The sequence below is a fragment of the Falco rusticolus genome, chromosome 4 (genome assembly GCF_015220075.1).
Source record: "Falco rusticolus isolate bFalRus1 chromosome 4, bFalRus1.pri, whole genome shotgun sequence".
NCBI lineage: Eukaryota > Metazoa > Chordata > Aves > Falconiformes > Falconidae > Falco > Falco rusticolus.
In genome coordinates, this window is record NC_051190.1 from 75,917,906 (window position 1) to 75,933,341 (window position 15,436).

The window sequence follows — 15,436 nt, forward strand, 5'->3', positions numbered from 1 at the left end:
GATACAATGCTGTTTTCATGAAAGCACACAATAAATTGTATTAATCAATAAAATGTTGGCATCTAAACAGTAGAAGTGGTAAATGAGATTGTTAGAATTGAAGAAGTAATCTAGTTGTCATTAATAACTTTCCATAGAATCATAGACTGGTTTGGGTTTTGTTGGAAGGGACCTTAAAGATCATCTAGTTCCAAACGCCCTTCCACTGGACTAGATTGCTCAAAACCCCTTCCAGCCATCCCTGGAACACTTCCAGGGATGGGGCATCCACAGCTTCTCTGGGAAACATGTTCCAGTATCTTGCTGCCCTCACAGTAAATTTCTTTTGAATATCTCATCTAAATCTACCCTCTTTCGGTTTGAAGCCATTACTCCTTGTCCTGTCACCACATGCCCTTGTAAAAAGTCCCTCTCCAGATTTCTTGTAGGTCCCCTTTAGGTACTAGAAGGCTGCTAGAAGGTCTCCTCAGAGCCTTCTCAAGGCTGAACAACCCCATTTGAGTGTATATAATGAACCCAATTTGAGTATATATAATGAAAATCATCTTCAGCTTGCTTTAAGCTAATGTCTTGAAATAGAATTGCTGTTAGGGATAGAGTTCTTTCAAGGTAGGAATAAACTATTTTTTCTGCCATTTAGAATTTCAGATATTTATTTTTAAGCAAAATTTGCCTTTATTTTTGAGGACCGACGCTTTGTTTTTTCCAGTAAGTCTGAAACAACTTTCAAAACAAAAAAGGACTCCAGTCTTTGTCAGACTTACAGTCATTTTTAATTGATACTATAACCCTTCGAAATCTACAGAGCTGAAAAAAACCCTCTGGGGTTTGCTTTTATATTTTTTTAAAGGCTTGTCTAATGTTTTTGTAATTCCTCTTTTTTTTTTTTTTTTCTTAAGCTTAATAATGTAGCTACAAAAAGCTCATTAAACTTTCTACTTTCTTGGTCTGCTGTAGAAGCCAGATAGTTTTTCGGGTTTCCAAACTGAGTATCAATTGAACCCATTATCTGTAGAACACACTGGCTCCAAGGATCTGTTGTAATTTTTGGAGTATTGCACACTGTGGATGCAAGCAATAAGAAAGCTCATGAGTAAATACGAATGATGAAGAATTCTCATTTCAGGACAAGGTCAATCAGTTGCTGAACTAAAGAATTTCTTCCCTTGGCAGTTCATTGTTTAAGCTTTTTACAACTCTTTCTGTAATAGGAAACTCCTCCTGTTAACAGGAAAGATAATGGATTATATCAATTTCTGAGGTTGCAATCCAGGGAAACAATTTCTCTAGCATGCAGAAGAAGGTAAATAAAATTGAGGAATGCAACTCCTGCAGGTCTTCACAGTCTTTTAAACTCACTCTGGTGAGATTCTGCCAGAAGTTCAATACCATCCTGATCCTTTCTGATTACTTAAATCTTTATCTTGGCAAGCACAGGTATTAGGAGACCTTACTGTTATCAAGGATCCTTCATTTCTCAGTACCCAAAAGCTTGGTTTCTTCTGTGAAATACCATGTATTCTTTCATAAATTGGGGCAGTAGTTTTCATCCAGAAACTGTTGGTCTGCATCTTTATCTTTTGCTGTATCAGCCATTTACCTAGATCAAACATTTATTTGATATAATAGTTTTGGATCATCAGATTTGGCTGAGATTCTATCTTGCCCCAGATACCTTTGAACAACCTTCTTGTCTGCCTTCTCTTGGCTTTTAGCACAACAGTAGGATGATATCCAAAGAGCTGTCTTTTGTTTAATCTAAACTCATGGAAGTTGCTGTCAAATTTACTGCATTGGAGACAAAGAAGATTTTTAAAAGGCTTTGGCTGAAGGAAGGGTAATTTGATTATACAGGCTGGTTAGTGAAGCGTGGTGTGATGCAGCCTCTGTGCTAAACCAATACAACAAAATCATTCCTGGCCTTCTGCAACAGTATTGCAGTAATTTAAAATGAAAACTTAAGTGCAAACTGGTTAGCCTTAATCAGTACAAATGCCGTTGGATTTGTTGGAGCACAGATGCTCTTCTATTGGTATGACACATTTCTGCATGAACAGAGAGATTTTTGTTTTCAGGCATGATAGGAAATTGAAACAGTGAATGCAATAGTGCAATGTTTCGGCAGACATCAGATATAAGAATCTGGTGACCTGAATGTCATGGTTTAGAATATAAAGAATGGGGTTTGTATCAAAGTTTTGCTGTTCAAGAAAGACTGTAACGGGACTTTTAAAAGAACGATTAACGGTAGGTCTGTGTTCACTAATATTTTTTGGGCATGTAAGCTGAACTGTGTGCCAGGCAGGAGTGAGCAGAAAACTCCCTGGCTGATACTACCAAACTTCTCAACAATATTAGCTGTGAAAAGAACATAGAAAAAGTGAAATTAAAAATTAATTCATTTCTGTCATAGAACACCTGCTTTCTTTACTTATGTCTTAGATTTTTAATATAAATACTAATTTTCAAGCACACTGTAACATGCATTTTTCTTAAACTTGGATGTCAGGAGGGGTAGTAATGTTAATCGTTTGTTTGTGCTTCTCTTTGTTTCTTAAAGAAGCTTCATTGTCCTGACTGGAGCATTGTAGTGACAAGTAGCATAGGCACATACTACTTGAGAAAGGTTCAACAAGAGAAAAATCGTTGTAACAGGCTTATACAGTCTCAGTAACTTCCTAGAAATAAGAAGTGCCAGAATAAGGGATGTTTGTTCAGGACATTACAACTCACCTGCTTGTATAGGCCCTTCATTAATATGTCCTTTAGTGTAAATGAACACGTACTAGTTTTGCCTTATTCAGCTTTCATGACAGTGGTCCATGAATGATGAAGGTTTTTTAGTCTCTGTTTTCTGTTTCCATTTTCCACCCACTGATTACTGCAAACTGTTTTCCCTTGTTTCCTGCTCCTGGCAATCCAGCCAGGCTTGTTACTCCTGCTGTCTTTTTCCACCACCTTATCTGGTTGCCAGCAGGAATAGTGACAACATAGGAGAAATGGCATAACTGCTGTTACTGTCTCCTCTGACTAGCTGGATCACAGAGAAGGATCCACTAACTATCAAGCACCATTCACTGTTTGATGATCCCAGTGTCTGTACAGTTACTTCTGGTAGAAACGTCAAGTAAATAGATGAAACTCTTCTCAGTTAAAGTTATAAATATTTTATGACTTTGGTAAAGCAGAATGCTTCTTTTTAGACTGGTTCTTGAAAATCTTCGTAATACAAAATCTGTATAGTGTGTTCCATTTTGTGCAACTGTGATGCCAAAAGGCTCAGATTTTGCAAAATAAGGGACTCGGGTAGTTTGTATTTCTCTTTACTTCCTTGCCTTACATAGGAAAGCTCAGTAATAGTATTCTCTAAAGAACAGTAGTAATTTGTATTGTCTTAGTGTCTACATCAGTGACTAGGTATGTTGATTCTGTTAATAGAGAGCTGATAGAAGAACTAATAGGAGAACTGCATAGCCATCAGGTCCAGAGAGGTGATTCTTCTCCTTTGCTCTGCTCTCCTCTCCTGTTGTGAGATCCCACCCGGAGCGCTGTGTCCAGCTCTGGGCTCCCCAGTGCAAGAAGGACCTGGACCTGTTAGAGCAGCGCCAGAGGAGGGCCACAAAAATGGTCGGAGGGCTGGAACGCCTCTCCTGTGAAGAAAGGCTGAGAGAGTTGGGGTGGCTCAGCCTGGAGCAGAAAAGGCTCCAGGGAGACCTTGTTGCAGCAGCCTTTCAGTATTTAACAGGGGCTTTATGAGAAGGGCGGAGAGAGAGTTTTTACCAAGGCCTGTAGTGACAGGGCAAGGGGCAATGGTTTTAAACTGCAAGAGGGTGGATTTGGATTGGACATAAGGAAGACCTTTTTTATGATGAGGGCAGTGAGACACTGGAACAGGTTGCCCAGAGAAGTTTTAGGTGCCCCATGATTAGACGTGTTCAAGGTGAGGCTGGACAGGGCTTTGAGGAACCTGATGTACTGAAAGATGTCTTTGCCTGTGGAAGGAGGGTTGGACATGATGATCTTTAAAGGTCCCTTCCAACCCAAGCCATTCTGTGATTCTCTAATTCAAGCTCAGATTGTTTTGGATTTTTAAAGTAAGCTTTATTCTTGCTCTCTGATTTCTTCAGCTTGATATTTGTCTTGAAGCCAAAAATAGTTATCACGCAACAAGGATTTGTTTCATTGTAATTACACTAGAGTCAAGAATAATCTTCGTAAATACAAACTGTGACATGCTATAATTAAATTTTGTTATCCACAGCCTTTATGTAAATGATTAAACAGTTTGTACACAGTGGGAAAAACAGCCCAGTATTTCAGCAGAGGTGTTCTGGCAAAAGTTAAAAACATTTCTTAGTTATGTGTTTGTGTAAATTAGATGAGGTCCGATATATCTTTTGCTATTTCCCAGCCAGAGTCAGAATTTTGCCAGTGGGTATGTTAAATATTTTATTGGAAGTGCAGCAGTTGCAGTTCTGCTATTTTTCTGGCATATGTTAGGTGCAAGTGATGATCCTTGTCACTGCAGTTACCTGAATGTCTTGTTCTTAGCAATGATGACTTGAGATTCTGGGAACTTAGCACCAGGACAAGCAGGATATGTACCTCTTGGGCTAGAAAGAGTTAAGGAGTTCCTAAACTTCTCTCTCAGAAATGTCATAAAATGCTTGTGAAATACCGTGTAGAAAATTTATTTTGCTGTGGGAATCATCTCATTTTAGACACAGAGTGATCCGGATTCTGTGTTTAGACCTTAAATGAATGTATTGCTTTGAAGGAGTGCTGACCAGTTAAATTACCTCTTTGTTAAAAGGAAATTGATTTGTTCATTCATCTGAACAAAATCAAGATCTCTTTCAAAGATCAGTGGGGTCACATTGTCTTTTAGCTTACAGAGAACAAAACCAGCATGTAAGAATGCTTCCAGGAAACAATAAAAATATGTGCGTGCTTGTTTCTAGTCCGGTACGTCTGTGAACATTGTTTGTCATGTCTCTGACAGCTGAATGTGCTTTCCTCACCTCCCACTTGAATAGCATAGAAACGGATATTCTTTAGTGTAAGTAGAGTATATTTTACAAAATCTAATTCCACAGATATTTATAAAATAATTATAATGCACCAAGTAGACATGTATTCTGTCACTCTTCAAAGCATAGCTTGCTTAAGTGAAAACAGAGAACCCTGCAGACATTGCATGTTAGTTGAAATGGTGTGTAGTATTTCTTTCAGTGCTTTCAGTTATTTGTATGATAAACTACAGTAAGTGTGGCTTAGTTTATTCAGAACATGCAGACTATCAGCAGTCTGCATACAGAGCACTGGTCCTCTCTGTAGTGTAGTCAGGTGTCAGTGGTAGGATACTGGCTTTCCCCTGATGATTTGAAATATGGCGTGATACTTGGGAGATTCTACACTGAAAACTCATGGGTTGAGATAAAGACAGTTTATTAGGTAAAGCAAAAGCACACGCAAGCAAAGCAAAACAGGGAATTCATTCCCCACTTCCCATGGGCAGGCAGGTGTTCCACCATCCCCAGGAAAGCTGGGCTCCGTCAAGTGTAACGGTTACTTGGGAAGACAAATGCAACAATGACAAATGGTGTCCCCCACTTTCTTCTTCCCCCAGCTTATATATACTCAGCATGACATTCTATGATATGGAATATCCCTTCGGATAGTTCATGTCAGCTGTCCCAGCTGTGTCCCCTCCCAATTCCTTGTGCCCCTCCAGCCCTCTTGCTGGCAGGACCTGAGAAACTGAAAAGTCCTTGACTTGGTATAAACATCACCCAGCAACAACCAAACCCATCAATGTGCTGTCAACATTGTTCTCACACCAAATCAAAAATACATCACTGCACCAGCTACTAAGAAGAAAATTAACTCTGTCCCAGCCGAAACCAGGACAAAAAGTTTGTTGCATCAGCTCATATTTTGTCCTTTTTCTCCTTCAGTTGAAGTAGAGGCTTTGGTGGCAGACGTAGCTTGTTAACTGACAGATGAACTGAAGACTGCAAATGGACAGATCTTGAATGTTTTACAGCAGGGCACTCGTGAGCCACAGCAGCTTGAGAGCGGCAACAGCTGTCACGTCTTGGTTTCTCCTGGACTTCCAAACATGCTGGAAGCCAACTGTTACAGCCAGAGTACTGAGGCAGCTTCTCCCCTGTCTCTCTGTATTTCTGCTAGCATGGTTAATGACTGATTCAGAAAAAACTACAGCATGTCCCACCAAATTTCCAAAGCATAAAATGCCTGTTTTAATGTTAAAGATGAAAGAAAGACCTTGTGAAAGTGAAAACTATTAGCACAGTTTATTATATCATATATTTTAAGCGTGGAATTGTTTTCTGACTTAGTTTTGATCCTGTCACTTCTCTCCTTGCATTCTTCCAGGGATTGGTTTCTTGGTATCACATCAAATATAAGCTGTTTGCCTTCACCTGAAGGGCTTTCATGGACTATCCCCATTCTATCATCTTGCATTTTATTTTGATAGTGTGATGATTATAGTTACATTAGCCATTTGCTAAATTTTCAGTACTTCTCTGCTGATTCTTGGTTTTGCAGGGAGCTTCACTTCTGTCTGTTTGAAGCCACATAGTTGCTGTGTTCCATAACCCTTCAAATTCTTGCTTTTCTTTGACTGAGAATTTTTTCATTTGGAGAGTGGCCATGTTATGCAGACAAGTATTACACTGGTTTTATTTCATTCACCTTTCTATATAATTTCTGTATCGCATGTAACCCTTAATTTTGCACATGGGCTGTAAGCTTTTTTTATGGAAGCAGATGTCAGTTTTGTTTCAGTGACTTATGGAGTACATACTGCATATTCCTAACATTCCCAGATGTTACGATAATGTACATAACAGTTCAAGCAATGTGCCTACATCTTTTATATTATTAGTTTTTGAATACTGTGCTACCTACTAATGCATCCATGCTCCATAAAAAATAAATAATTTGCTTGGTGCGATATAGAATCAATACAACTTAAAATTTTTGCCTTTTCTGTGCTGCAGTAACTTGAGCTTTTAGTTCTGTAGAGCCACCCTACACAGCTGCTCATTTCTCCCATGCACTTCCAGACCCCTGCCCAAATCCATTCAAATCTCATCTTCAACATCTCAGTAGTACCACCCTGTCCCAGCTTCCTCTCAGGCTGCGCGAGGGCACCTTCTTATCTCCTTATGCTCTAAAAAACCCTCTGTCATCCCTACCCAGGTTTGTTTAATGTTTCAGTTCTGGGCAAGAGGCAGCATGTTCTGCAGCTGATGCAAGCTATCCATGTGCTAATTGACAGAAATAAGTGCATAGCAATTGGTGCTGTACTTTCTAATTTCAAATTATGGAAGGTTTTATGCTTTTCATCTTCTTATGGGCACTATTGGTACCTTCATTATTGATTTACATGAAGATTCTAAGAAAATGGTATCTTTCAGGCACTTGGTCATGTCTAATTTAGTTGATACTCTTGGAATCTCTTGGTGGTGGATAGGGGTAGACAGATAATGTAATACCATAAACTAATCTCATTGACAAACTCCACTGAAAAGCATTCTTTCAAGTTATTTTTGAGATCCTAGCTGTTGAAGGTAGTATGAACTGCTGGTTGATTGAAAAGTGTGTAGAGTTTTTCTTGGTTTTGTACAGCCTTTTGTGAAGGCCTGAAAGTATCCAATATTTAGAGTAATGCAGCTCTTTCTGCATCTGAAAACACATTTAATCTACAGCACTGAGAGCTGTGATATGGTGATGTGAATATGCGGTGACTTTCTGGAAGAAATACTATATCTGCGTAGTATCTGTATGTTTATATTTTAAAATAGATGACGGGAAGATGGAAAAAACTGCAAAATCCTTAGTGTGTTTGAAGGATCTGGGCTTTGGTTTATGTATATAACTAAACATATGAAGGGTGTGCATTTGCTTTTAGATGAGTGCCTACTTCATTATTATTATGAGAAACTTTCAGCTGCTTAATTTGGTTGCTTGTTAGATAACTCTGGTCACAGATGAGAATATGGGCAACATATTTAGCATGTTGAGTCAGCTGATTCAGCAGTATCATTGTTCTCTTGCACAATGAGATAAAAAGGTAGGATACAACAGCTCCACAATAAAGGTTGCCTCCCCAAGGTTTTCTAGGAAAAGGGGATGAAAATGGAGGCCATGAAAACCACTGCTCTCCTTCTCGAACAGCCCTGACAGCGCTCGTGAGATTAGGACGAAAGTGGTCTTTTTCCTCCCCTTCACAAAATGACATCTCAGAGGAACTGTAGAGAGGAGACAATGCAAGACTCCTGCTGGTAGGATTTCATGCAGAATGAGATCTGAGCAAAGCTATGGTAAGGCTGGGATGCAGGGTGACATGTAAGTTCACAACAGTAGCTGAAGGCAGCTCATGAGAGGACTACTCAGGAAACAAAAATACCTCGATGCAGCTCTTCGCCAGGTTTCCCCAAAGCCTTTTATGGGACAACCTGATTCCCTTGGATCCTGCATCCACATGCTGATTCCCTTGGATTTTCTGCAGCTCTAGACCCCTTGGATTCCTCAGTTTCTTCTGTCTGTAAGGCTGTCTGGGCAGTAACTGTGCTGGAAAGCCAATGTAGAAATAGAAGTGTCGAGATAGTCCCAACAACTTGAACATAAGATACTGGGCTTGAAGCAGCTTCTGCCCTGCCTGCTTATATGTGCCCAACATAACAAATCTCAATTTCCTAACCTGCTGTGCCTGGCATATTTGGATCCCAATGTGTGCTTTGTGGGGTGAAAGGTCTGGCATGGAGCAATCTGGATAGGATGACACATGCACAAAAGGAAACGTCCTAGAAGGTTCATTGTGCTATCAGCTGCAGCCTGGTGCTGAGTCCCCTGTCTGTCCCTCTGACACAAACCAGTGAGTGCTCTTTCTGGCTGTACGACCTGATAAGCTTCTCATGTCCCATCTCATGAGGAGAGATGCTGCCTGCCCTGTCTATGCAACTGGATCGGCTGGTCCCCTCCATCAGATAAAGGTGAGAGGCTGGGGAGCACAGCATCTGGAAAGTACTTTGACATACTTGTAAGATGCAGTTGGTTTGTGCCAGTATAATGCCTGCCATCGTATGGATCCATTTGTTGTTGATCTTTTAAGTGTCATTTTAAAACTGAAGTTAGGTGTTTTAAGAACAGTCTGCTTAGCAGAACTGTTAAGATAGGGCCGTGATAATTCCTGTGTTGATGTGCATTTGTCTTCCTGGCACAGAAAGGTGCTGTTTACGCCCATCTACGCAGCACAGGTGCTTCAAGCACATTTTAATGTGATCTTCTTTAAGTAAAAGTTAAACTGATGTCTGCTTTCTTGCATGCTTTTGAAGAATTTTACCTCTTTGTTTAAGAATTTTGCTTTGGTTCTGCTGTGTTTTGAAGTCACTTCTAATTTTTAATTCAGTTCATGCATAGAAATTCAGTGCTCATCTGTGTCTTGCAATACAGTTGGATATTGGCCTTTTTTTTTCTTTTCTGTATGTTCAAAGAGTATAGGTAGTGCAGATACTTGCATAGGGAGAGGGCACAATTTATCAGGGAAATAATCTGTGAAGAATTGGGAATGTGTGTGTATTTGCCTAGAAGGACTTAAGCAATTCATGAGTTTACAGGCCCTATGTACTTCTTCACATGCCTTCTTACAGTGCTGTAGCTTTGAGTGAATTCATCTCGGAAAGAGCGTTTTACAGAATAACTGAAATATTGTTTGTCTTTTTAGGCTGTGAGGCATGTTACAGAACCATACAAGTGGATGAAGGGGAAAGGAAAAAGTGCCATTGATAGCTAGGACAGCAACATGGGAAATACAACCACCAAATTCCGCAAAGCTCTTATAAATGGAGATGAAAACTTGGCCTGCCAAATCTATGAGAGTAACCCTCAACTAAAAGAAACTCTTGACCCAAATACTTCTTATGGAGAAACGTACCAGCACAATACTCCACTCCATTATGCTGCTAGGCATGGAATGAACCGTATACTGGGGTAAGTATGATTTGAAGTTTTGCTTGGGTGTGAAGAGCTGACCTAAGAAATGCAAGAGTGTCAGCTAGGTTATAAATACCTAATATGTGTGCACATATATGTGTACATGTATGTGTGTGTTGCAGACAGGGAATGTGTTACATGTTCAAGTAGTAATAGAAAACACACAAATTAGTCTGTCATCACAGACTGGTATAACAGTTTTATTTTTAGTGTCTTGGTTTACAGTTTTGACTTGCTTCCCGAATACTCCTATACCATGGTTCTTTGAAAATAGTGACTGTTCCAGCATTCTTGATGTATTTTCCTCTCTTAAAATAGCCTGTAAAGCCGTCCATAATGGATACCACACTGATTGTATCTACTTCCAGAAGGCACAATATATGTTTATTCTTGTGTTATTCAGGCAGCTTTTCTTTTTCATTTTGGATAACAGTGAGCATTAGTATCTTGATAGTGACTAAGTTTATTATTGCTGCAGTTGATATGTATGACAATCCCTGACGTTAGCTACTTCCACTCTTCTATATTTTTGTCAGTGCTTCAAGATCAATTAAAGATTAACACCTCATCTATGTCCAGACATCGCAGGTACAAGCTGTTGTGGTCTAATATTTAATGAAGCTAGTACCAAGTAGAAGTTGCTAAACCTCTTCAGTAGGTAGTAAGTTAGAGAGAATTTTGTAAACATCCTCTTCCTTATATTAGGGAGCAGGATGGAAATATATAATGAACTGTGTTGTTGTTAATATTCTTTTCATCTCTGTGTTTCTATCAGCTGATGGGTCTGTGGTATTCTTCATACGGTTCATGTTGTCCCTCATATGCTGTAACTTTATTAGTTATCTGGCGTCCCGCCATAAATTTTTCCTCAGTGTTTTAGATTTACCTAACCGGTTTTTATACTTTGTAACCTATCACTTATCTTGATTTTTTGCTAAGTATTTTTGTCTTCTCTCCCATTTATTCTGTTTTAATATTTTTAATTGATATTTTTATTTCATTGCTGAATCTGTTTGTTTGTTTCTTAACAGCCCCAAAACTTTCCCCCATTCCTGATTCTTGAATTACAGGAAAAAAATAACTAAACCAGATTTAAAATAGCATCCAGTTTTTATTTGAATCTTCTGTGTGGTTTCTTTTTTTCTCTGAGAGTTTCAGGTTATCTCTTTCAAGAAAATATCTCTTAAGAAAATAGAACCTCGCTGAAACAGGGACATGCGAGATTTTTTGCATATGTGGAAGGAAATGGAGTTATAATTACTGATTTCTGAACTGTCCATTAAATTAATTCATATTGCACCATTATGTTGAGATCTCAAATGATTGCTTTGTGTTAAAAAAAAGGTAATTTAGAAAAGACATTTTACTGCTAGCTGCATGGGACATTTAACATCTAAGTCTCACCGGACAACTCACTTAGATTTTGCACACATTGCAAACAAACGATCAACAGAATCATTCTTTTTTCTAGTTTGAGTCCAAGGTTTGCAATACATTTCTTGCCAGTAAGCAGTGAAAGTGCTATTGTTTGCTAGTCTGCTTCTGAAAACCTGTACTGTTAGAATTGTCGCTGTTGGTAGGAGTAATTTGCTGAGGTTTTTTTACTAGTTACTTTTCTGCTGTCTTTCTAAGGGCTTTGTTCAGAATTCTCTAGGACATACTGCACAAAAATTGAGCCTTTTTGTCTGTTAGTAAGAGTGAATAAATAACTATCTTACAGCTTGTCACTTTGCAAAGTTGACAGTAGGAAAGGCACAAGTGAATTCCAGTTAAGCCTCTTCCTTTTGATACAGGAAGTCCTGGATATGGCAGAGATTAAACAGAATATTAAAACGAATGCTTTGATTTACTGATGAAGTGCAGTAGCTGAAAATAAATGAATTTTAATCTGTTTGTATTTTGAGAGAAATTCACAATTATGATATGTCTGTAGTACTATAATGTTTTTATTCATCCCTTCATTAAACCTTGTAAATATTTGGGAATCTGTAGCTATGCTAACTTGTAGTTCAAACTCTAGACGTTACTTACACATATACCATATAATTCAATTTTTCTTTATAGGCTTATATGTGTATTATTGTAGGTGGATAAGAACTGGCATGTTTTACAATTCACTGTGTGAAATTTTCTCAAAATAGAGTAGGGCAATGCAGTTGTAAGTACACCTTTTGCGTAACAGAATACATTGAGAGAGATACTCTGAGATCTTTAGAAATAATCTATCTGGCAATGCTGTTACCAAATACTGCGGCAAAGGGACAAATTCCCTGTTACCAGATGTATGGCTGGTGGTGACTGTCCAAAGACACGGTGAAAGCATAGGTACCTAGTTTTCAATGAGAGGGAGTTAGGGACATCCTGGTATCACAGTCTCAGAAGAGTAAAGAAACAAGAAACTGGAGAAGAGGTGAAAGGGTCGTGAAGCGAAACTCCAGACCAGGACAAACTTTGTATAATCCAGCATGAAGCTTACTGGCAGAAAGTTAAGCCAACAAAACTTTCTCAATCATTTTGAACTGCACAGTTGTTTTACATCAGGTGTCTGAGTCAACTGGCTGCGGTGCCTTTCATCCAGCATCTACAGCCCAGAAACTGGATTTGGTATATAATCGAGCTGTAAAAATTTGGAAATTTGCTGTTAATATTTTCTCTCTATACAAGATGCAGCAAGAGTGTGTTAAAATACTAGGATTGTTTCTGTGACAATTTTTCATGAGTATCATAGAAAGCTTTGGTGTTTTAGTAATGTTGAAATAAAAATGGAAAATAGGTAGACATTCCATTAATATATAACTTCTGCTTGGTCTGCAGCCCTAAATAATGTTTAGCTGAGACATCAGTTTGTTTTAGCAGACCATTTAATGTTTAAAAACCAAAAATTGCTGGTCACAGCTAACTAGCACAAAAAATAATTTTCGAAGCATTGCTTGAAGTTGCCTGAAGTTATTACATAGTGCTTAGCAGCTCCCCGTAACTGAGAGCTGCTGTCCGTTTTCACTGTCCAGTTAGTGGGGTTATGTAGTTAGATTTTGGGTGAGGTGGTGTGATGGAGGGCTCATCCCCAGGAGTGCAGGGGAGCCCAGAGGCAGAGCAGCAGGGGTAGCCTGGTAAGCTCATCGGACGGAGAAGCCACCTGCTCCAGGGCTGTCACAGGAAGGCCATCCACCCCGTCAGGAGGAGTCTACAGAAGGGCATTGTACAGGGTTTATGTGACAAGGTTTTGGTAGCAGGGGACCACAGGGGTGTCTCCTGTGAGAAGAGATCAGGAGCTGCCACTTGCTGGACACAGCCAGCTCCAGCCCACCACTGGCCAAAGCTGAGCCTATCAATGATACTGGTGGCATCTCCATGATAACGTGTTTAAGAAAGGCTAAAAAATGTTGCACAGCAGCTGTTGAGAGGGGAGTGAAGAAAACGTGAGAGAGACAGCCCTGCAGACACCAAGTCCAGAGAAGAAGTAGAGGGAGGAGGAACTCCAGGCACTGGAGCAGAGATTCCCCTGCAGCCCCTGGTGAAGCCCACGGGGAGGCTTCCCTGCAGCCTCCTGCAGCTCTTTGGAGGTTAATGGTGAAGCAGATCTCCACCTGCAGCCTGTGGAGAGTCCCTGCTGGAGCAGCCTCCTGGCAGGAGCTGCAGCCTGTGGGGAGGAGACCACACAGGAGCAGGATTTCTGGCAGGACCTGTGACCTCATGGGGGACCCATACTGAAACAGTCTGTTCCTGAAGGACTGCACCTTGTGGAAGGGACCCACGCTGGAGCAGTTCTTGAAGAACTGCAGCCTGTGGGAAAGACCCACATGGGGGCAGGTCTGGAAGGATTGCATCATGTGGGTGGGACCTCATGCTGGAGCAGGGGAACAGAGGCAGGAGCAGCAGAGAATGAAGCATTATGAACAGACCACAACCCCATCCGGCATCCACCGAGCGGTGGTGGGGAAGGAGATAGAAGAGTCAGGAGTGCAGTTGAGCCTGGACAGAAAGGGAAATGGGGGGAAAGTGTTTTCAGTTTTGTTTTGATTTCTCGCTATCCTACTGTGTTATTAATTGGAAATAAATTAATTTCCCCAAGTTGAGTCTGTTTTGCCGTGGCAGTAATTGGTGAGCCATCTCCTTGTCCTTATCTCAACCCACAAGCAAATTTTGTTGTATTTTCTCACCCCGTCCAGTTGAGATGGCGGAGAGAGTGAGTGGCTGGGTGGGCACCTGGCAGCCAGTGAAGGTCAACCCACCACAGTGATCAGTGTGGTTTGGAGAGGAACATGCTTGGGACAACAAAGCAGGGGCTAAAAGGGGCTGGTGAAATGGAGGTGTGATCAGACTACAATGTTTTTCTGATCATGCCTGATCACTGCAGTCTGTCCTGTCTTCTCATTAAACTCTATTACTAGTTAGAATCCCATCACCTGGGAAAATGCTGTGTGCATGTTTGTGTACACAGGTCTAAGTACCAGCAACTGAAGTAGAGTCCTCATGACAGACAGGTCCCTGAGCCTGGGATGCCAGCAGCTGGAGAGACCAGAGTGCACGCATATGTCAGTACGAATATCAATGTGTAACAGCTAATGAATATCAAAGCTGGACTAGCTAGCAAGTTGGGTAAGTGGCTTGGGAGCCATGTTTCAAGTCAGCATTAAGTCCACAGGTCACCCAGAAGACCTGTTCAAGGCAACTGGAAATGAGGGGATCAAGGGGCCAGGTACTGGGGATCTGCAGTATGTGTGTGTGCAAGGTAACTGGAAGGTCCAGGTCATCCAGTGCCAGTTATGGGATAAACAGCATCCAAGGCCAGTTACTGAAACAATCAACGTTGTTATATGCATATATTTGCCACTAGTGGACCTTCATCCTGCTTGCCTCGAAGGGGGAACAGAATGAGGCTGCTAGTGGTGTTTGTGGTCGTGAGAGTGCTGTGTGTTTCTGTCCATGTACATCTATGTGGACCACATGTATACATGTATCGTGTATATATGATGACGTGTGTCTATTGGGAATACAGCCCAGCCTCTCTGCTGGCTGGACCTGGGTGCATGGAGCTGCATCAGCCTTGCTTCCATCTTTGCCAACCCCTAACAATCTGGAGCCTTTTACTAAACATAGAAAGATACAAAGAGAAAGTATATGCCTTGAAATGCCTCCAGAAAACATGTGAAGGTTACTTTCAATTTTGGAAGCGAAGAACTAAGCATTTCAAGTTTTCTTTATGGGACTATATTGTAACTACTGCAGGAACAATTTAAGGGTGATTTACTCAGTGATTTTCTTCTCCAGTCTCCAGACATCTGTTGGTGGTGCTTAGATTCGGCATTAATGTTCAGAGAAGTTTGCTTTGGTCTTAACAGCTCTTATTCAGAAATGACATCTCTGTTACAAAACTGTATTGATGTTGCTATTCAGACTGTGTTCACTG

General features: G+C 40.5%; 1 protein-coding gene across 4 annotated transcripts in view; it reads left to right on the top strand.

The window, feature by feature from the left end:
* Positions 1–15,436, top strand: part of ANKIB1 (ankyrin repeat and IBR domain containing 1) — a 92,201-nt gene that overhangs the window by 20,752 nt on the left and 56,013 nt on the right. For all 4 annotated transcript variants that reach the window (XM_037382474.1, XM_037382477.1, XM_037382476.1 and 1 more), the window contains exon 2: positions 9,758–10,023. In XM_037382474.1, coding sequence (XP_037238371.1) covers positions 9,836–10,023 — 188 coding nt within the window. In that variant the 5' untranslated portion in view covers positions 9,758–9,835. The remainder of the gene's footprint in view (positions 1–9,757; positions 10,024–15,436) is intronic.